The following is a 23,160-nucleotide window of genomic DNA, read 5'->3' as shown; positions in this document are numbered from 1 at the left end:
CCCGATGCGTCTGAGCTGGCAAAATCCTCAAGGGCAGACCGCATGAATGAGGAACTCTATAAATATGGGCGCGATTGTTCAATTACCTCACATATAGCGGTTTAGAAAAACGAGGTTTTCTATCCTTCAAATAATCAGCAATTCGCGCTGAAGTTCTTTAAAATGTGAATAGCCTAGAATAACCCCTTCAGGCCAAGCAACTTTGTTTCAGTCAGTTCCCCTAATCATATCTTATCTCGATTCCCACAGGCTGTCATAACTTATAAGCACGCCGGACAATATATCGGTCGAATTCCTACGTTTACCCTCAGATCAACCTTAATATAATCGGTTTCAAAGCTTGGCTACCACAGTGCCATATATCTTAGATAACTATTTCCCAAGATGTCTTATCTTGTGGCCGGCCATATCAGAGCTTTCGTCGTTTGACAACCATGAAACCCTTTGTTTACATCTAACTTATGCATGCTTATGGTAGTCCCGTTGAACCCATTACTCGTGTTCTTTTAGGTCAGAGATAATATTTTACGAGGCTTTTTTTATTAGTCAAGCTTTCGACCTGTTCGACTGCCTTGAGTGAAACATTAAGCCAATTACCTTACACAACGCCGATCTGAAATGCTCCAGTCCAAATTGGGAATCTATTATGAACTTGCTTTGCCATTCGCTTCCTACCCTCCTACCCCCTCCCACTCTTTTGTTTCTCGAACTCGAAATCGGATTCTGGATCTGAATCTGAAATCGGAATCGACGAATCATTAATATCCAATTACAGTTGGCCATAAAAGCTGGTCTAATTTGCTCGCAGCGCGTCATTAATCATAAATCAAAATGCCGAAAGAGCTCGGCTACCATGGAGCGAGCTATATTCCTTTTATTAACTGCCGCGAGGTCGTAAGCGGCTTTTCCGCGACAAGACGCCATTCAGAAATCACAGATCTCAGATAGGTTCAATTCAGTTCGTTTCTTGGCCAAGAGTCTTTCCAGCCTACGGAGATATCCATCCCAGCTGTACAGAGCGTGTGCTCTCAAGTAGTTTTGGTTGTCGGGTGCGCAGGCGTTGAGCTTTTGTCATATACAATATGCCACAGTATGCTGTCTATACTACATATAGATGCAGGTCGGAACTAACGAACGAACGAATCGTACTTGTAGCAGCCAAAGTCACTTTCAGCTTCAGTTCGGTTCTGTGTTTTTCATAATTTGTGCCCAAATTTAGATGCTTTTTGGGGGCCACGTGGGCGAGGAGCAACGTGAGCGCGCAACCGACAACAAATTTTCGTAATCGCTCAATGAGAGCTGGTTTTGCCTTATTAGCATATGTGGCTGCTTGGTTGACTTCTTGGATTTTGGATCTTGGATTTGGTAGTAGCTTGATAGGTCAGTTATCTCTCGGCAATCAGCTGATTCATGCCAAGATCGCTGCCCACCCGCACTTGTGCAGCTCGTCGTCTGAGCCCCTTAACTTCTTGGCTGCTTGTCTTCTTGGGGTGGGTGTGGTAAGTGGATGTAACATGAGCATGTACATGAGCTCTGCCCGCCGTGCTACCGATGTTATTGACACAGTTTCTGGCCTCGATCGGAGTCTAGGGTGCTGTGCTGCTGGGTTCACTTCGAAACTGGCGACTGCCTCGCATTGTGTCATTCCTCGAACCACGAAGTACTCTCAAAGGCATTTGGCCGGCGGTAAAGGTGGGCCGCTGCCGCCAGCCAGATAGCCAACAGTAACAGTACCAGCTGAGGTAGCCATCCGGCCGAGTTGATTAACTTGATTGGTAACGCAAAACCGATTCGCCAACACACGTCTCGCACTGGCTTGCCGGCTGCCTGGCCTAAGAATCCGGCGGCAAGGCGAGCGTGGAGCGGCTTACCCGCTAAGTAGCTGAGTATCTGAGTGGCTGGCTGGGTGCTGAGTAGCTAAGTAGCTTTCCATGTTGTCCACGCGGCTGGGCGTTGCTCCAAGGACGGCCATTCATCCGCCGTCGCCGGGTGGTTAGGTAATACCTTACGAGAAATCAAACTAACCGGGCACCTTTCTTTTTGCAGTTTCGATGACAGCATCTCATCCCGCCGACGCAAGGAGCGTTCGAAGCGCTCGCACCGCAAGTCGCCAGCCGCCAGTCGTCGGCAGCACAAGTATCGCTACAGGGACGAGACCTCCCACTCGAGCTCCCGCCGCCGGCACCGTGATCGCGCCAAGGACGAACGCGACAGCGGACGCAACAACCGCCAGTCGCAGGCTAAGGTAAAAACTTTTCATTTTATACACACCACACGTAGCAAACAAGTGAAAATTGTAGGCAGGGCAACGAAAAAAATAAAAAAAAGGAAAACCCAAAGATAAATCACTAGACAGAAAACGAAAGCTAAAAGCAAAACAAAATGGTAAAAGAACAAACTAGGCGGACAGATTATACGAACACATATCGGACATCGGACCGATTTCATTTAATCAACACCAACACCACCTGCGTTTCCCAATCCTTGTGCATTGCCAAAAGCTGTGCCGTCCGCCTGATGATCAGTGCTAGAAGATCGCTTCTACCGACTCCCCCAACATGCTGTTCTTCAAGCGGTATCTTGAGAAGTCCCAGCAGGTGGCCGATCACTTCGAGAGCTCCCAGATTCCGTGCTACATCAAGATGCGTGATCTGCCGGCGCCGCCTATGGTGGATCACTGTCGCGATCTGATTTTGTCCAGCTGTCCACTGCGTTTTATGCCGTACACAGACGATTGGATAGTCGTTGAGTACTTTGCCGATCACGACAGCGATTATCTAGTAAGCTAGTATGTTGTTCTATCAATCGAACCCACTCTCCTCATCCTTTTCTTCCTCTTGACTAACCTATCACTGCTTAGTTTTGTGTGAGTGAAGTGATCAGCTATCTTGATCGTTCGCCGCTGCACTCGATCGCTCTCTACTTTCTTATCTATGCGGCGTTGAGCTAAATTTGTCATTAGATGTGTCACATTGCTGTGGTTCTTGGTCTTCTGGTACAGTGATTACATGAGAAGTTCACTGTAATCAGTGCTCCGAAATGAGACTGCAACTGAATATGGAAATGAATGTTTCTGGGCTTCGAGAGGCCGAGCACTTGAGAACTCGGTGAGCAGCATGAGTTGATAAGATAGTACTTGGAACAAAGTAACTTGGTTGGGCAAGGCCTTTAAACTGTGTCGAAATTCAGAAATCCAAATAGAGTATGAGGAAATTTAGGTGTTACATAATTAAAACTATTGGATTAGTTACTTAATTGTAGTTAAGTGATTTAAGGATTTATATTTTTTATATAGAAGCTTAATGCGGAAACCCGGTTTAAGCAATATTCGTCAGCAATTAAATGGTACTTAAATAGAGCAGTTAAGCGCAACCTTGGCAATATTCATGTGGAAATGAAGCAATTTCTATGCGATCTTCATGGCATCTCGGAATATGAAAAACAGCTCTTAATTAAACGAGAACTTTATAGTTCCCATTCACTGTTGGTGGTTCTTTATAGCTTCCCCTGTGCCCAACACTCCCCGCTGTTCTAGTTATTTTCGTTCAATTGATCATTTGACATTAACTCGTTGACGGCGGCCAGAGTTTTCTTTGCTGCTCTGAGATGTGATGAGATACTGCTACTGCTACTGCCACTGCCACTGCTGCTGCTGCTGCTTCTGCTGCTGCTGCGGATTATGTGGACTGCTCCTCGCCAGCTTTGCCAGTTGCCCATGTCGCCGCCAATTAAGTGGGCTGAGTAACTCGCATAGAATTCCCTCCGCGTCATCGTTTAGTCGCCAAGCCGCCAAGATTCAGTATTTTAGGCAGTTGGAGCAGCAGCTCATCATCCGCAACGGGGCGAATGGCTGTGGCCTGGAAACGTATCTGGAGGAGGATGCCTTGCCCGGTGACGGCGAGAGCGTGGCCATTACCCGCTGCCTGCTGCTGAGGCGGCAGCGTAACCACTTTGATCTGGTGGCCCTCTGCGATATGCCCGTGGACAAGTACGCCGGCGACAGTTGGATCGTCGAGCAGTATTTTGTGGACCACAATGACGACTATCTAGTGAGTCACCCCAATTCGGCATCGCAGCCTGTCGGCGAATATATTTCGTTTTCTCGTGTTGCATGGTCGACCCTACTAGCCTATGCTCCACTAAAGAAACTATCATTTACAAGTTTTTAAAGTAGCACTGATCCAGATTTCATGATGCCATATATTAGTATATGTACATTAATAACCCTTCGATGTGTTAAAATTAAATGTTTAGTTACAATCTGTTTGTGTGATATATGTACATGTGTCGATTCAAGTCAAATGGTCGTCCATATATTAACCGAATTTCTGCGAACACAAAAGTTAAATCTTCTGGAAATTTTGGCATGATTTATTGGCAATGCTACTGCTTTGACCGCCGCTATATACACCGATACACCGATTTTACACGGTGCCCACTCACTCTCCCCGTCTCTATATCCACCCAAAATACACACATGTTTATCGACTCCTGAGAGCAACGCCTTGGGGATTCCTCTCCGCACTGTGCGCATGTGCCTCCAAACCAGCTGATGGTTCTTGTTGTAGTTCGGAGATGCGCGCGCAGCTTCATCCGGCGGAAAAGCATCTACTTGCCATTTGCTCCGTGGCCATTGGAAAATTATAAATACACGCGCCGCCGAAAGTCTGCGCTCTTCTCGGCTGCGGCCAGTTTTCGGCTGAGAATTTTCAAATTCGAGGAAAGCGAAACAGATTGAAATCTACGTTTGTTGGCTGTGTGTCGCCGCCACTGCTGCCATATAAACTATATAAACTACATATTGTCGTCGCTCCGTCTTCGTCGTGTAACGGTACGGTACGGCTACCACGGGGATCCCCCGCACACTCGCTGTCTCTCTCTACCCGGCCAGATCCCCCCTCCGATCTATAGAGATATAGATCGATCGTCTTCTTTCGCGCACTTTGTTTATCACTGTGTGTGTGTGTGGTGTGTGTGCGTTTCTTGTGTTTTTTTGAATCTTCTTTTTTCTTGTATTTGGCTGAGAAACACCAAATAATCGAATAGAACAATAATTAGAGGTACATACGGGGCGTATGTGCAATATAGAAACGCATTTCGGAACGATAGGAACGATAGGTAGAACAATTGCTGGGCACCGTGACATAATCAAGCGAAGGAACAAAAAACAACCCAAAAAACTTAGAACATTTAAGTGTTTTAAAAATAAAACAGTAGAACAGAGCGGCAAGAACAAAATTGTCGAAAGCGAAAAAAACATCAAACAAAACACAGAGTGTTGAAAAAAAAAGTGCGCGATATTCGTCGGACTGAATTTGTTTAAACAATACCGCGATGCAAGATACCAGAGCCAAACTGTTTTATTGACCCCCCTGCCAACGGTGGCGAGTTTATAATTTGGAACAATATCAAGTGGGATAACATCCAGCCAGATGAGCAGCTGTGAAACGTCCAAAACGCTGATAGTGAACTTTGCACTTCTCCATCAAGTTTGCAATTAGCGAGGAAAGATACTTTTAATAGGAAAGCGGATGGATGGAGGAGACTAATGCAACATTCACTCAATCGAGTACACAGATAGAAATGAAGACAGTGCATGATCATTTTGGAACTAATGAAAGATATTGAACATATCTGCAAACCTTATTCGTAAACTATTTTCCAAAATGAATGGTCAAGAAGTGCATACTATAGTGTTTTTGGATACTATAGTGAATATTTTTGCTGTGTACTCGGAGGTGAAGGCGAGGAAGACAACGCAGCGGCCAAGCAAATCAAAACAAAAACTCAAAACTAAGAAATGGAGCACACACGTGTGCGTCCGTTAGTGTGTGTGTGTGTGCCACATAGATACAAACTATATATCTATATGTGCGCCACAGATCGGCGGGGATTATTCATCACGCTGCCACATCATCATCATGTTGATCTCCGCCGCTCCGGCGTCTTCTTCTGCTGCCCTCCACCTCCATCCTTCACTTTCCGCTTAGCTGGCGTTTTGTATAATTTTCGAATGCTATTTTTGTAAGGCTTGCATTTATATTTAGTTGCCACAACAAACTTATAGCGAAAATCCAAGACACAAACTTGTACATGATACAATTTTGGCCATATGATGATGCCAACCAAAATAAAAGTCAACTGGGGTGGAAAACTTTTCCCCCTTAAATTTTCCAACTCGCATGTTTGTGCTTTCGGTACAGTGAAAGCTAAGCCAGAGCTCAGCTAAGATCAGAAGATTAATGTAAAACCAAATCAAATTAAAAATCCAATCAGTCGAATGTAATTATCGGAGATCAGAGATCTCCGCATCTACCAAATGAACGCTGCCCGTTCAATTTGCATGGCTGACCGAGGTTTCACTGTACTGGCACTAGCGTCACACGTACTGTGTACTAGGTATAACGTCGTCCATTTGTTAAAAATAAAAACAGATTTCGAACTGAACACAGAATGGCAGGGAAAGATGCCCAATGAACCCCACCGAGATATCACACATAGGCCGAATCGCCGATCTCTCCAGGGATATTCCTCACATATTCCTCACATCGCAATAGATCTAGGGCAAGGTGCAGGTCTTTTGGCAAGAATCGCAAAGGGGTAAGGGGGTTTGCTTTTTGATGAGGCGGCGCCGCAATCAATGAGCTCATTGCTGTTTACGATTTGTAATTTGTATATGCCTCTGCTCTCTATATACCAAAACAAATTGGGGGTGCTATACTGGCTTGTACCCACATATATGTCGGATGTATATGGGCGCCAAAGAGGAACAGTCAGTCTTTGGTCGAACGGCGACCATTGATACAATTAGTAAGTCAAGTCGTCGGGCATTTGCCAAAATGCCAATGAGACATTGACATTGAGCGTGCGATCGATTGTTCCGATCCGATCTGATCCGAATAGAACCAATACGAACTAATACGATGTTGCGCAGGTTTCCTTTGGGGCCAACATTGGCAGCCTCGCGAGTCTTGCCCAGCTAGTCGAACCCAACGCAATTCGAGGGAACCGCCAGTGCATTATTAGATAATCGAGTACTTTTTCCCCTTGGGATCCAGCAAGAAAACTGACAATCAACCGGAGAGATCACCACACCCATTGGAATGTCCAACGAATTTAGCGAACTGATCGCCCTTGGCTGTCCAGACCTTGCGGCACAAAAGCCGCAGGGCAGCAGCACCCAGGTGGAGTTGATCCTCAACACTGAGCGTCGCCTGAGCATAAAGCAGATGACGGCCACCGATTTGGCCACCCTAAGGGCAACAGCAGCCGCGGAAGCGGAGGCCAGATCGCGAGCACAGGCGGAGGCGGAAGCTCGGGCAATAGCCCAGGAACAATTGCGTCAGGCCCGCGAGGCTGAGTCCAAGGCCAGAGCACGTGCTGCCCTCGAGGTGCAGGCCCAGCTGCAGCGGGTGATGGAGAGCGAGAAGCGCAGGCAACAGGAAGATGAGGAACGGCGCAGCAGGCAACAGGCAGAGGAGGAGCAGGAGGATGATGAGGACGAAGAAGAGGAACTGGCCAAGGGTTCCCTTCCAACCAATTTAGGCCCAAGAGAACGCGTTGCCTCGTTACCCTGCAACGTAGATGATGCCATGGAGATGCACCTTCTTAGCGTTTCGCAGCCGAAGGCCTCATCCAAGGATGATTCACCGCCCAAGAAGAGCACCTCTCACATAGCAGACTCCATTGAGCTGCTGAGAATGCAGCGAGCTGCTCGCGATGCCCGATCCCACAATCGCACTCGAGAGCGTTCCATATCGCCAGAACGTAACCACGAAAGGAGCGCTGCACCAGATCGCCTCCAGAGCTCCGTTAGCATGAGCAGTTTGGACTCGGCCAGCGTCAGTGCATCGGCATCCAGACAGCCCAGCAAGGCAGACAGTCGACGTGGAAGCACCACGAGTGCTACCGGTGTGGAACCACCACTTATGGCAGCACCTCCTTCCCAGCCTACCAAATTCCCACTTACCAAGACAGTGTCAGCGCCCAATATGAATCGCAGGCGGAGCAGTCTGACTTCGCTCTTCCCTGGGCCATCGCCTTTGGTGGCACCCGAACCATCTCTGCACACGAATCCCGATCCAAAGGTTCAAGAACAGCTAGAAGAGGATCGTCGTCGCCGGCGAATGGACGATGGTTACCGTGAGATACCTAGTGGAAAAATGGTGCATCGAACGAAGACACCGCCGCCAGTGGGCACAAACCTCGGTGTGAGCCTCAAACGGGTGACGGCGCCCAGTGGATCGATAGCCATCAAGCCCAAGGAGTCGCCCATGCTTGGAGTCGTTTTGCGTAGAGTGGAGAAGAAAGCTGTACCGCAAAAGAGCATTCTTGATGACGACAAACCACTGTACCACTTCTCCATTGTGCGCAGCGACCACAAGGAACACGTGCCTGCTCAGAAGCCCAAACCCAAGCCTGCTCCTCCAGCTGTAAAGCCAAGTCCCGGTGGCATCCTCACTGGACCCCAAGTAATTCGAACCGCTCCCAAGCAACCTGTGCCCGCCAAGCCACAGCGCCCTATGCCCGGCGTACCCATCACAATTACCAAGATCGAGGGCGACAAGATCATCATCATCAAGAAGATCATTGTGCCGAAGAACAGTAAGATACCGGAGCAGTATCTGCAGGTTGGTCGTCGTCGTGTTGGTGATCGCCTTGTGGTGTCTGTAGTTCGTCTGGTGTTCGTTTGGTGTCTCCTTCCTTCTGTGTTTTGTTCGAAATCTGTTTTATAGAATTTACCTCGATGGTGGGAACACGTTGTTACACTTGGGAATAGTTATGGGTTAAAAAATAAGGAAATGCAATGGTTTAATTGCGTAGAATATAATGAAATCATAAATAAACGCACACACACATAGCACACAAAACCGCGATAAAGGCTGAATGAACGGGTCTTGATTGAAAACTGATTGCAAAACAAGCTGAATCAACGGATTCAGTTGAAATCGGATCTTTAATTCATAGAACCCAAAACGGTTCGCAGTGCGCGATTGTTTCCTATAGATGAGTGAAGATGCCGACAAGCCAGCAAATACAGTGCCCTCAGCAGTTTCCTCCTCCGCCGCCCCATCGCCAAGTCTAAGATTAAGAGAGGAATCCCAGCCAGCGATGCAGAAACCAACGCCGCCGCCGGCCAGTGGCCAGCAGTTCTTCCAAGTGGTCTCGCCGCAGTTCGCCTCGGTGCTGTCGTCCACCATACCGGAGAGCAAGTGCGCGGTGCGTTCTCCGATATCCTCGCCACTAGCAATTCGGAAGAGTCGGCCACCTCTGCTGCCGGCGAGTCCGAAATCCACGCCTCCACTACCGAGGAAACATCATCCTCTTGCCTACAATGCGGCAACGGGAACAATCAGCAGTGCCTCTGGAGCAGCGTTGCCTTCCCGGCTAATGGCCACCATTGCCTCGAGTCCGGCTTCGAGTATATCGCTGTCCTCTTGTAGTTCCCCATCTTCATCACCACCACCGCCAGTACCATGTCGTGCTCCAAAGAATGCCAGTAAACCCGTTGCTGCTGCTGCTGCTGCTCCACTTCCGTCCACCTCAAACGAAATCAGTTTGGACAAGTTGCTGCAACAGCAGCAGGAGCTGGAGGAGAAATCCGCGGCAGCCACAAACAGCGCTAAAATGGATGCAAACTTCTACGATGCCGAGATCGAGATGATGAACAAGTATCTCAAAAGCCTGCCTGACTACAGCGAACTGGACAGAAAGCTGCACCAGGAGTTTCAGGAGTGCGAAGATCTCTACGACAAGATCAAGCGTCAGCAGCAGCCGCTGGCCAAGTCCAATTCGCAGCAATCGGTCACGAAGGCCGTAGGACCAGGAGTGCCGGCCATCTCCTCCGGCCTATCCAAGTCTTCGTCAATTAACTTTGCCCAGAATCCCAGCAGTCGTGGAGCTGCACCGCGTTTGGCATATCCCTCGATATTTTCACAGGCTGGAGGCGAACCCAAGCTGCAGCGCAGCATTTCAAGTTCTAATATGCCTTTAAGTGCGCCTACGCCAATGCGTCCGCTGCCCACCAAGAATGGACTGCAAAGTGGCTCCAATCTGTCCCTTAACAAACAGTTGATGAACGAATTCTGGAGCGAGAATCTTACCAGTTCGCAAAAGCGGCAAACGCCCAAGCGCACCTTTTGGAACTACGAGAAGATCTGCGGTGCCCAGTTGGGCGATGCAGGGCAACCCTTTAAGGTGGATGCAAAGACTGCCAAGAAATTGGCTATATTTGATCCCACTGTTGCGGAGGCTGCTCAGAAGGAACTGCAGCGACCACAGCAATCACAGGTGCCACAAAATCATCCCCACAAACTGCAGAAGAATGCCTCGTTGTCGCACCTGGATCTGAAGGTGCGTCAGGCGGTGACCAAGGACGATCTCTACAAGCTCATCTGCAACGAGCAATCGCCGTTGGCTGGATCGAATTTTGTGAGTAGAGTGCCGGTGAAGCAACAACTCCCAGCACAGCAGCAACAGGTGCTTCCAAAGAGCATGTCCATGACGCATGTGCCGGGTGGTGGTCAACCCATGGGAGCGCCATTGCTGCGAACTTCTAGTCGCACTCATATACCCTGCTATATGAAAAATCTACCCTCATTGAGCAGGAGCACATCGAACTCTGCGATACTCATGAGCCAACCGCGCAAGGAACCTCCACCAAAGGAACCACTGAAAGCTCCAGCACCACTTCCTGCCCTAGCTGCTGCTCCACCGACTGTGAGCAAACCGAGTGGTGTCTTGAAGAGCTCCAGCAGTTCCTGTGTCCCATCACCGCGTTGTGCCGCAGCCTTCTTTCGCCGACCGCAGGAAGCAAACAATCCCCAGCAGCAACATCATCAGCCACTGCAGAAGCCGCAACAAGTGGCGCCCATCGAGGAATCCGGACCTGGGGATTCCGCATCTCTGGAACGCAAATCGGAGAAGAGCAACAGCACGATAAGCACAAGCAGCTTTACGGTGACCAACTGTTGCACCACCCACCTGCCGCAGCTCTCCAAGTTCACCTCATCGTTCCATATTGCCCCCACCACAGCAACAACCACAGCCGCAACAACAACACCGACCCCAACAGCAGCAGCAACAACAAGCGATCAGCAGCAGCAGCAACAACAACAGAGTGGCGCAGTAGCAGCGATGCCATCTGTATCTGCCCAGTTGGAGGTGCCAACATCGTCATCGTCGTCAGCGGCCACAAAGCGGCAGAAAGATGTTGACAACAAGCTAGAAAAATGCTTGAACGACATGCTAAAGTTGAAGACCAGCGGTAACAGCAACAGCACTAGTATCAACAATAATAATGCAATCATGTCGCAGTCGCTGACGGGAGAGCACAAAGACCCGAAGACTGCACTCGAAGGCCCCACGAGCAGCAGCAGCAGCAAGTACGTCGGTGAATCTCAGATCCCCGTGCCAGTTCAGCTCTACGATCCGCAGAAGCCGTTGCTGCAGCAACAGCAGCAGCAACAAAGGATCTGCTATCCCATAGGCAAATCTAACTCTACCTCTCAGCTGCCCATGGGCGGCTACCAGAGATTGCTGCAACAACAGCAGCAGCATCAACATCACCAACAGCAACCGCAGCAACAACATCAGGAACAGCAGCAGTATCCGCAGCACAAGCGACCCTTCCTCAACTGGAATAGCTTTGCATGTTCCGCCATGAACGGAGCAAGTGATCCCTTCATGCAGCAGCAACACATGCCTGCCCACCAGCAACAGCAACATCTGCCACACAAGCTGCAGCAGTCCTACTCCTCGTCGCATTTGCCCAAACAGGCGCCCAAATCTGGACTGGCCATGTTTCTGCAGAAGAACACCACCAACAAGGAGAACAAGTTTGGCCAGCCGCTGCAGCAGCAGCCACCCGGCATGATGCCCCAGATGTACGGCTACCAGGCGCAGCAGCACCAGCAGCAATCCAAGATGAGCTATCCCCGCACCGGTGCCCCACTGACGCACTCGGCCTCCTTCAGCTCCGCCCAAAGGCCGACGGCCCTGCAGTTCCATCAGCAACATCAACAGCAGCAGCAGCAGCTGCAGCAACAGCAGCAACACCCCCAGCAGCAACAACAGCAGCATTCCAGCTTTGGGCTGGGCATGATGAGTAGGAATTACTATAATGTGCCCAAGCAGTCAGAGCGCAAGCCGCTGCAGACCTTCGATCCGTATGCCTATCCCAAGCCGAATCAGATGCAGCCGGTCAAGTACCAGCAACAGCAGCAACATCAGCAGCAGCAACCGCATCCGCATACGCAGTTTATGAATGCTTCCGCTGGAGGAGGAGGAGGTGGCGGTGGCTGTGCCGCTGGGCTTCAATACGATCCAAATACAAGTACGCAATTGTTTTACGCGTCGCCGGCGTCATCGTCATCGAACAAGCAACCGCAGCAACCGCAACAGCAGCAACAGCAACAGTCGCAGCTACAACAAAGCAATTCTGTCATATTCAATCACTCGGGCCAGCAACACCAATCACATCAACAGCAGCAGAATGAAATGTCCAAGTCCGCATTGGGACTGCACTTCATCGAGGTAGATTCTATTCCTCCCATTAATTTCTGTCTTGTGTTCGTGCTGCACATGTGTTTAAACCAAAAAGCAAAAAAAAAAAAAAAATGCCCACTAACAACATGCTACCGCTTCCAAAGAAAGTTTGGCCCAAAAATAGCCGGCGGACTCATCGCTGGGCTCCAAAAGGCCGCCGACGATGTGTGTTTCCCTTCCCCCCCCCCCCCCCCGGTTTCTGTACTTTCCCTCGCTTTGCTAATTTCAGTTGTGATGGCCCCCAAGCTTGTACTTCCTGTACTCTTGGTGGCGTTTCAAGTGTGAAGCGTTCCCAAGAGCAGAGGCACTTAGTGCTTAGCTCCAACCTTAGAATCTCGTTCCCCTTGGCGTCTACAGCGATCTTTTGGCCTCTTGGCAGGCTCTTGCACTTGTCGACATCGACAACATTGCACAATCGACCAAAAGACTGCGGGAAAATTCAATGTCAATTTTCTTCAGCTCTCTAAAAATAGTGGCTGGCTGCTTGATTTATGTTTGTTTACTTGATTTCAGCGCTTAAAAAATCTTTACATATTTGCTAACAGCCTACCTGAATTGTTGTATGCGTTGAACTTTAATTAATTTATGACCGAATTGCTATACCGATGTAATTGTTTTAATAATTAAAAAACACTAAACAGCATCGGAGCGCGTTCAGCAGAATCGAATTTCTAAAAATATGTAATACTCACGACCTGCTCTCGCGCTCTCCGACTGAAATGACTGATCGACCCGAGGACTGACTCGACTACCAGATACCCCTTTCCAACGAAAATTCCTTGATCACCCACCGTTTCCTACAATCAAACCTGTTACATTATTGTAATATTTTTTGCAACTCTGAATCCCATGCTACAATAGCATCTATCTGAATATGGTATAGGGTATATATTCGTACCTGATGTGCAGACTCCTCCGTAGCCTTTGGTTTTAGGCTTCTTTCGGTCGCAGCAAACAATAATAGCAACGGGAAGAGGCGCTCACTCAGTTCAGCTCACTCTCCCGCGGATCTTACGGATGGTGGTGCTCCGTGCTTGGTGCTCGGTGCTCGGGGTTCTCGACATCGCCGATATTTTCAATCTTTATAATTAGTATTTGTGGCGTGCGCTTTCGTTCATGTTGCGCTGATTTCGGTTTGTTTGTTTCGGCCAATTCGCTGGCAATCGGCGGTCGGTGAAGGAAACGCGTTGTGAAAACTGCCTGGGAAATCGGAAGCGTAGCTCGTATCCAGAATTGGATGGCTCTAAGTGCGTGAAGTGAATGGAAATGGGCGCATCTAAAGTGCTGTCTTGATGGAACGTCGAGTCCCAAGTCGAATGTGTCGCAGTGGCGGGGGCGACTAGCGACTAGCAGCGAGTCTTGTCTATGTTGTGTGTGTCTATTTCCGTCGAAGCTGCCGAATCTCTTACAATTTCAATTATTTTTACACATAAATACGCTCTGTCTATACTAGATCTCTACGTACATATTGCCACTCCGAGAACGTACAATACTTTTCTATTTTATTCGTCTACAACAAAATCATGATCCCAACAAATACCAGAAATCAGTACAATTAATGAAATAGACCAAGTCGGTGGAGCACGATCCGTATCGGCCAAAAATTCAGACGGCCAGACGATACACCAACCATCACAACCCACACCCACCCAGCAACCACAACCAAGCCCCTAAGAGGCGTTAAGTATTATCCGATTGTCGTCATCGTCATCGCGGCCGAGACCCACGCGAAATCTGCCGCGGCGAAGAGGATTTCCGACATCCGAAAAAGCCAAGGAATGGCCACATTTCTGAATCGTTTTCATCGCGAAAAAAGCGAAAAGATATTGCCAGCGACGGCGGTTGCCGAAAATGGGAAAACAGCTGATGCCGAGGCGGCGGTACCGCAGCAGCAACAGCAGCAGCAGCGTCCGCAGCGGCGGTACATGCGAAGCGCCACCGCAGCCAGCGTAACGCAGCTGCTCTCCGAGAGCTGCAACAGTTTGCTGCAGCGCTTTCGACGCAATCCAAGCGAACGACCTGATAACAAACAGCAGCAACAGCAACGCAATCGGTAATCGATGCAAAGGAAATGAAGCAAAAGATTTATAATTTATTTTTAATTTTGCGTGACTTTTTTTTTTTTTTTTTTTTTTTTCTGCCTTCACTTTCGTCGCCTTTCGTCAAGCGAAAAACTCGGTCAAAACGCAGTGCTCGTTGGTTTTTCTTTCCCTCTATTTTCACCGCGAGTGAAATGAAAATGTATTCTCTGGTGCCTCTGGCGCTGATTTAAGCAGAGTGGTCAGCGCGTAATTGCGAGTTTAGTTGCAGCGACCGTCACGGTCGAAAGTATCTCGCGATCGGATCATTTTATTCGCATTGGATCGCATCGGATCGTTTTGTATATTGCATTTCCCACCGCCTTTTGGCCATCGCCAAGAAGGCCAATTATGTAAACGGGCTCGAGTGCGAGTACGAGTGCAAGTGCGTTTTTAATCGCTTTGAACTCGCATTTGAACTTCCAGCGGTGCGGCGATCTCGAAAAGTGTGAAAATCTTGCAGCCATAAATCGTGAATAATTGCCAGGGAAAAGATACAACTCGAATTTTAATTTATCACGTGTTATTGCCAGTCATAAATCAAACAGAGCTTAACGGAGCTCCTAAATCAGTATGATATGCACTGGATACCTCTAAATGTCAGTCTAATGAGCCAATAAATGCTGGTTGATCAATAACTTGAAAGTTACATCGTAGAGAGTGGGCCAAGTTTTGGCTGCGATTGAAAAATCTTTCGTAAAAACCTCGAAATGTTAGACACAAAATTTCAAAAGTTCAATATTTTCGCCAAAAACTTTTGGTTGCACAAAAAAGCTTGAGTTTCCCACGAGCTTTCACAGCTGTCCGAATTCTGCGAGTGAAGAATACGAGTCGAGTGATTCTCTTCAGCAGATTCTGAAATGCCTCAAATTTCTCTTCAGCTGTCTTCGGGGAATACCAAATAAATTCTCTAGTCCAACTGGATGTCTGGCAAATTCTTCCTCATTACGCACGATTATACAGTATAAAGCGATCTCTCTTTTTTTTCGCTGCTCTTTGTTTAACTGCAATTGCCCCTTTATTATTTATATGTGCGGACATGTTTAAAATAAAACGTAAATGTTTCGCTTTGTTCTTTTTATTTCTTTCCGCGCTCGACCAGCAGCAGCAATTTTATTGTTCTTCTTGATGACTGGTTGTTGTTTTGTCGGCGAGAGTTCAAGGCTTTTTCTGCGAAGACTTTCGATCATTTCCCATGTTGTGCTGCTAAACTGACGGAAATGTAATTACACTGCTACGGCTTACAAAGCGAAATGCATTTCGATGAAGCGCGCCCAGCTGGCGGACAAAAGAAGCATTCCCATTCGATGCGGATCGCATCCAATCTACTATCCAATCCACCCACTCGTCTACATATGTTATTTGGTGTTCGCCCGCTCTCGCTCGCACGCGGTAGCAAGCCCTCTCGCTCTGGCAAGTGCGCAATATTTTCACACTTTTCACAAAAATAAAAACGATTCCTCAATATTTTCTGGCTACCAACGCCGCCACCGCCACCGCCGCCGCCGCAGCATCATTATTTCCTTCATCTAGTACGTTCTTCGCATCTGCCGCCTCTTTCTTTCGTCGTCGCACGAATTTTCCGAAAAATTTTCCCCAGTTTTCCTCAGTTAAATTTTGGTCCGTGTCGTGGCAGCGCGTCCCGTCCGTCGTTCGTCGCGAACCGCGTGGATCAACGCATCCGGACCGACAAAAGAAAAACCGAGTACTAGATCCTCACCAGAACTCATTGTTTTGTTGGGCTTCTCTTTCAAGTGCGGCAGCAGCAATAGTCGAGGATCCCAAAGACTCGACCCCAACGAATGACAGCAATAATAATAATAATAATAAGGGGAAAAGTGGATCCAGTAGCCAGGCCCAGAAGCTGAGCAAACGTCGCCGCAGTTCGGACAAATCCTCGACCAGCCGGAGACATCCGGACGGGGATAATAGGGAACGGGAACGAGAACGCGAAAGGGAACTAGAACGGGATAGGCAACAGGACAAGGAACGCGAGATGGCCGATCGCCAGAGACGCTACTATGCGGGCGGAGGACTCGGCAGCACAACAGGATTGGGCTACCATCCCAGCAGCAGCGGCAGCACCAGCACCGCTGCCCTGATGGGTCGCTACCAGAAGAGCTCCACCACAGCCAACGCCCTGGACAGACTGCGCACCCACCTGAGTCCCGTGGGCGGCTACTACAAGCCGCTGATTAGAGGATTGGGAGGCGGCAGACGTGACCGCGACCTAGACGATGTTAGTATCTTCGAAACCCAAAAGTGAACCAAACGCAAGCTGTGAGTGTGTGAAACCAACGGAGGAGACCACTTTCAAGACCTAGGCAGAGACCAAGATCGAGATCCCAAATGCGATCCCATGACTCACAGGCGGGGAATTTAATTTTGGAAAAACGCGAAAGAAATCATCTCACCTGTCGCCCGTGAGTCAGCAAGTCACTTGCCCTAAATGTGTGACATGTCTGACGGTCGAATGGGGGAAATATGCGCAATTAAAGCGTTATAGGGTACTACACTATATACTATATGTGCGTTTGGCCAAACAGCATTGCACTAACTATTGCTACCCCGATTGCCACATAGATGGCTATAGAAAGTTTCTTCCTACACAGAAGATATATGTGCAGATATTATATTAGGGGCCCACACGGGCGCGTTTTATAGCGCTTCTATATGCTCATTCTATATCATCAGCTTCATTCTTGCCGTGTGCGTTTACGTTGTCGAATTTATTTTCGATTCCAACATCTCGGCGCTTTTCTCTATTCCGCTATATTTGTATTTTGTATTTGTATCTCTCTGTACGCCGCAGATGTGTATAAAGCTATTCACGATTTTCACGATTTTCTGCCGCTTTATATATAAACTTTGAAGGTCGTCGCGCCGTGGACTTTTTTGTTTAGATTCTGCTAGGCATTCTAAATAAAAATAAAGGGTATCCCCGCAGCCCACCTCTCCGAAAATCCGAAAATACATGGAGAAAGCCAAATCCAGATAGAGTGGCTCTAATGGTAGTGAAATTGTGCGAAATGAAAAGGCCCAAGCACCCCATAATTAGTCATTGCCGAAAAGGCCATTTAAATTGGTCTAAGTCTAAGTCTAGGTCTGGTTTTTGGTTTTGGTTTCGGTTTCTGGGCCTTCTTCTTTCGTGGAGCGTAAAGAGTAAAGAGTTTTACGCCCGTCACCGTTGGTTTCACACGAGCGCCGCTCTTGAGCACTTTCCTTCTCCATTAAACCTGTGAATCCGAAACTGAATCTTAATCTCAATCCCCCCGAATCGTCTGGTTCCCCAGCGAAGAGATCTGCTCTTGGACAAAGACAGAACGCCAACCACCTCAGCGATTTCCACAGGAGGCAAACAGTCGGCAATTTCCCGGCTGGAGAACAAATACTCGGACATCTTGGAACGAGCGGCCGGAAGGCGGCGCCATGAAGAGGATCGCGACAAGACCCTGGAGCCGGATGACTATGGTGCCAGTGGTAGTGGCGGACTGCTTCGCTCGGCCACTTCCCATCAGCTGGCCAAGTCTAAGTTGTCCTCCAGCTCCTTTAATGCTTCGGATCGCAAGGAGCGCACTCCATACCGAACTCGAGCTCAGAGGCAAAGGTATATGGCCGAGTCGAATGACAGCGGCTATCTGACCAGCGGCAATCGACTGCTGGACGAGAACTACCCAGTGGACTATGGCCAGCGATACGACTACCACGATGCCCTACGCCTAGGAGGAGCATCCGGCTATCCCTCCAGTCGCTATGGCCGGCGAGCTGGCGAAGACGATGCGCTTTCGCCGCGCTCCACGAGGGCGTATGGAAGAACCAAAACCGTGGAAAGTCTACTGGCTGCTGAGATTCAAGACAGCGGTCGAAATGCAGCTGGACCCGCCGAGGATCGACCATTGAACTCGAGGAACCGCTTTGCTCATCGACGTAAGGAGCAGCCACCACCAGAACTGACCGCTGAAGAGCGCGAAATACTTGCCGACGATCGGTCTTCGGAGGACAATGCAGCCATTCTGATGTTGCTCCGCGAAGACAACCAGTTCCTGGAGGCGAAAAAGTTCGAGGAGCGCATGCGCAAGCGCCGCGAGCTTAGGGATCGCGTCAAGCGCATGGAGGAAGCGGCCGAGGAGGCCAAGAAGACTGAAGCGGCAGTAGCGGCCGCAGAAGCAGAGGCAGTTGCTCTCGAACAGGAGGCCAAAATGGCCAAGGAGGCAGCCGCAGCAGCAGCGAATGCGGCAGCAAATGCTGCAGCTGCTGCAACATCATCAGCCACACTTGCAGCGCCGCTGGAGGCGCCCAAGAAGAAGTCGCGCAGCAAAAAAGTAACTAGAGACGGTAGCGATTGCAGTGACTCCTCCGAGAGCACCTCGGGCAGTAGCTCATCCGATGAGGCGGAAACAGAAACCGAGACGGATTCGGCTGCGCCCGGTGGTGTGCAACTAACCCACACAGCAGACACAACCCCACAGACACCGATCCCGTCTGTAAATGGCAACACTATCAGCTCCTCCAACTCCACCATCACCACCACCAACCTCTCCAATACAGCCACCACCTCATCCACTAGCACTTCTGCTCTTTCTAACCACACAACGGCAGCAGCGACGGCACTCTCCTCCGGCACCACCAACAAGAGCCGCTTTCTGCCCCACTCAGATCGCAACAACAATGACCTCGCCAAGTACAAGCCCAGCAGCCAGCTGATGCACTCCTCCAGCTCCGGGGCACTGGCCTTCGGTGGCATTGGGGCGCGTCTCGCGGCCGCAGATGCTCGGCGTCAGCAGCAGCGGTATCAGGGCGCAAGCTCACGTACCGCCGCCGTGCTGAGCGAGTTCGATCGCTATAAGCCGCCGGTATCTGGAACGGGCTCTGGATCGAGCTACCTCCACGACTCGTACAGCGGGAGTAGTAGGCGATCCAATGCCCTGGGGGGCAGCTCGTTGTATCCCCAGCGATCCCAACTGGATGCCTACCAGCAGCAGTACCAGCAGTCGTCCTCCTATCTGCAGCACGATCACTACCAGCTGGCCAAGAGCGCCACCTCGTCGGCCCTGTTCAACAGGTCTCGCATTCCAAAGACACTCTCGACCTTTGTAAGCAATGAGCCAATATGACCATCCTGCCGGTTGGGCGATTCCTTAGCAGCTTGAGCTTTCTTGCCGCCGCCTCTTCTAACTGCAACTGCAATTGTCCATTGACCCCCCGAGTCCCCAAATCCGAACCCACCCCATATCTCAAGGCCTTATATCCAAATCTTTCTCCTAGACAATCGACCTACTACAGAAAAAGCTAACAGCATTGCGGATTGTATTCCTTGTTGTCCTACTTATACAATGTTGATCCTGCCTGCTCCTTTTGCATGCGATTTTGACACTAAAACTGGGACAAAAAATGTAAGAATCCCCTTACCTCGACTTGTACAACGACAAACTACCTTATTTGTTCTTTTACCATTTTGCATTTACACTATATTGCCGAAATGCTATTAATGTTATTACTGAGCGAAAAGCATTCAATGGTTTGATGTTTTTTCATTGCCCAAGAAACAAGAGCACAGCTATTGGTGCATTTCCTATTTATCTATATATAATACGTTATATATACCATTTTCGATATATACCTATTTGCCATTATATATGATATTGTTTGTACATGCTTTAATATTAACCATTTTTGTAAACACAAATCTCAAAAATTTGTCCGAACTAATTTTCTTATCGAACAAACGAAACGTATTTTTCTCGTGTTTTTTCTGAATATGATGATGAAAATCACAATGATGATGATGTGTTGATGATGATGATGATGTACATACACAACTTGATGGGGATGATGAAATGATGATGATGATGATGTTGGTTGGTTTACGGGCTATCTGCGGCTGACTTATAAACGGAATGCGATTGCTTTTGGTGCCAACGTGGGATCTCGGGATCGTTCGTCGTTTGGATGGTGCGCTTTTGATTGACTTGACCTGATGACCAACTACCCGTGGAAAACCCGATCGAACCCCTGGATATATATATATATTTTTGTTTCTTTTTTCTCTTTCTTTTTTGTTTCTTTTTCTCTCTTTCAAATTACATACTTTACCACACACGCACACACGCACCTTATGTGTACGTCTGTAAACTGCCATCGACAACCACCCAACGCCCCCCAACTTCTCGCTCGCTCAAAAACTCCGCTCGCCGTTCCACTCGCCTGCAAACCACCTTCTTTCAACGGATCGAATGCACCACCCGCAACGTAACGCAACGCAACGCAATCGCAATCGTCGCCACCCACCGCAAACACCACCACCCCCCCAACCCATGCGACATCGGCAACGCCAACGGCAACGGCAACCACTGCAACCACCCAACGTCGTCGCTCCGCTCCGCTCTCCAATCCGATTCGATCGAACCGAACAGACAGCAAAGCCCGTCATTCAAGATGATGCTGATGGTCACTTAATTTACCACACCGGAGACATTCTCCATCACAGATGTTCGTGACAATTTTTGGTTTTTTATTTTTCCATACTTATGTTTAGACAACAATCAGAAAACTATTTACAAAAAAAAAGAAAACACTTAAATACTTGAAAAAGAAAGAAAACATAATGATAGGCAAAAGCCACCAGTCACACCTCTCTCTCTCTTTCTCTCCTCTTCTTGTAACTCTCTTTTAGTTTAAAATATTTCCAAGTTTTCATTATTATTTCTTAATTATCTCACTGCAAGACCAAACCGCGTCGCGTGCAATCGGAAAATTAAGACAATTTTGAACGAAAAAAAAGAGAAGGACAAAAAGCAACAATTGAAAATATTCACACAATTTTCGTCACTTTCGCGAAAATCTTTTGAACTTCCGAATTTGTCTTTGATGGCTCTAAGTTTAACTTTTACCGGCAACAAAATTCAACTGGGAAGTTTTCACACACAAAAACCGAACACGAACTTTGTCGCATAATTAACGAATAATATTGAAAATGCAAACCCTTTCCGTACACACTCAGCTTAGAGTTCAAATTAGTATTTTGCCCAGCCCTCATCAAATACTTAGCTACAGCTACAGGTTTAGCTTTAGAACAAGAAAATCAACCAGACAGCTAACGTTTAACACTCTTTATGGACTTGTCCGAAACCCTACTACAACTCGCTATCCTTTTCCCGAATTTCAGATAAGATCATGGCCACACTGGGCGAAGGAACTTTTGGACGTGTGGTCAAGGTCAAAGATATGGAGCGGTAAGAATTACCACCTATAAAGTATAAGTATAAGCAATCTAACGCCCTTTTCATTGTTTCAGTGATTACTGCATGGCCTTAAAGATTATTAAGAACGTGGAAAAGTACCGCGAAGCTGCCAAGCTGGAAATAAATGCTTTGGAAAAGATTGCCCAAAAGGATCCGCATTGCGATCAGTAAGTTTTAAAATTAACCACTTCCTCCTTGGTCTCAATTTAAATTTAATTACCTTTCTCGCTTCTGCAGTTTGTGCGTGAAAATGATTGACTGGTTTGATTATCATGGACACATGTGTATAGTTTTTGAAATGTTGGGACTCAGTGTTTTCGATTTTTTGGTGAGTTACAGCTATTTTAAATAAAATAGAATTATAAGATTAATATTTATACCTATTACTTACAGCGAGAGAACAACTATGAGCCATACCCGCTGGACCAAGTGCGCCACATGGCCTATCAATTATGCTATTCTGTGAAATTTCTACATGACAATCGTTTAACGCACACCGATCTCAAGCCGGAGAACATACTCTTCGTCGACTCGGATTATACTTCTCACTATAATCATAAGATTGTAAGTGGAGGCAAGCAGCAAACAATATGAAAATATCCTTATACTATAATACTTCACAGAACCGCGAGGTGCGCCGCGTCAAGAACACGGACGTTCGCCTGATCGACTTTGGGTCGGCCACCTTCGACCACGAGCACCACAGCACAATTGTCTCGACGCGACATTACCGCGCGCCAGAGGTCATACTGGAACTGGGGTGGTCACAGCCGTGTGACGTTTGGTCCATTGGGTAAGAATCGTGTTGTCATTGCAAATATGCGCATATCAAATGACCGCCGAAATTTCGCCTACAGGTGCATCTTGTTCGAACTGTATCTGGGAATCACGCTCTTCCAAACGCACGACAATCGCGAGCACCTGGCCATGATGGAGCGAATCTTGGGACAAATACCATATCGCATGGCACGGTAATACAATGCAGCTCATGCTTTTATTTCCCAAGGCGCAGTTCCCTTCACCGAAATCGTTTAACGTGTAGCAATCATACTCTTTATAGCAAAACCAAAACAAAGTACTTCTATCATGGTAAGTTGGATTGGGATGAGAAGTCCAGTGCGGGTCGCTACGTCCGTGATCACTGCAAGCCGTTGTTCCTGTGCCAGCTGAGCGACAGTGAGGACCACTGTGAGCTCTTCAGTCTGATCAAGAAGATGCTGGAGTACGAGCCCTCGTCACGCATCACGTTAGGTAAGATGGCGCCCACTTGTTAATTGATTGCCATGCTAATTGAT

The 23,160-nt window shown here is 48.2% G+C and overlaps 1 protein-coding gene across 8 annotated transcripts in view; it reads left to right on the top strand.

Moving 5' to 3' along the window:
• The window catches only part of LOC120454172 (serine/threonine-protein kinase Doa), a 35,476-nt gene that overhangs the window by 11,294 nt on the left and 1,022 nt on the right, over positions 1–23,160 (top strand). For 2 of the 8 annotated variants that reach the window (XM_039639251.2, XM_039639248.2), the window contains 9 exons: positions 2,047–2,245; positions 21,038–21,113; positions 21,790–21,856; positions 21,919–22,032; positions 22,103–22,193; positions 22,259–22,429; positions 22,489–22,658; positions 22,723–22,836; positions 22,926–23,116. In XM_039639251.2, coding sequence (XP_039495185.1) covers positions 2,047–2,245; positions 21,038–21,113; positions 21,790–21,856; positions 21,919–22,032; positions 22,103–22,193; positions 22,259–22,429; positions 22,489–22,658; positions 22,723–22,836; positions 22,926–23,116 — 1,193 coding nt within the window. Of the gene's footprint in view, positions 1–2,046; positions 2,246–4,792; positions 8,631–8,663; positions 12,535–12,776; positions 14,600–16,379; positions 16,864–17,917; positions 19,718–21,037; positions 21,114–21,789; positions 21,857–21,918; positions 22,033–22,102; positions 22,194–22,258; positions 22,430–22,488; positions 22,659–22,722; positions 22,837–22,907; positions 23,117–23,160 lie in introns of those variants that run through there. The other 6 variants (XM_039639246.2, XM_039639249.2, XM_039639252.2 and 3 more) reach the window with 6 other exon arrangements.

Source organism: Drosophila santomea, chromosome 3R (genome assembly GCF_016746245.2).
Source record: "Drosophila santomea strain STO CAGO 1482 chromosome 3R, Prin_Dsan_1.1, whole genome shotgun sequence".
NCBI lineage: Eukaryota > Metazoa > Arthropoda > Insecta > Diptera > Drosophilidae > Drosophila > Drosophila santomea.
Note: the sequence above shows the minus strand (reverse complement) of the source record. Positions and strands in the feature narration are given on the sequence as shown.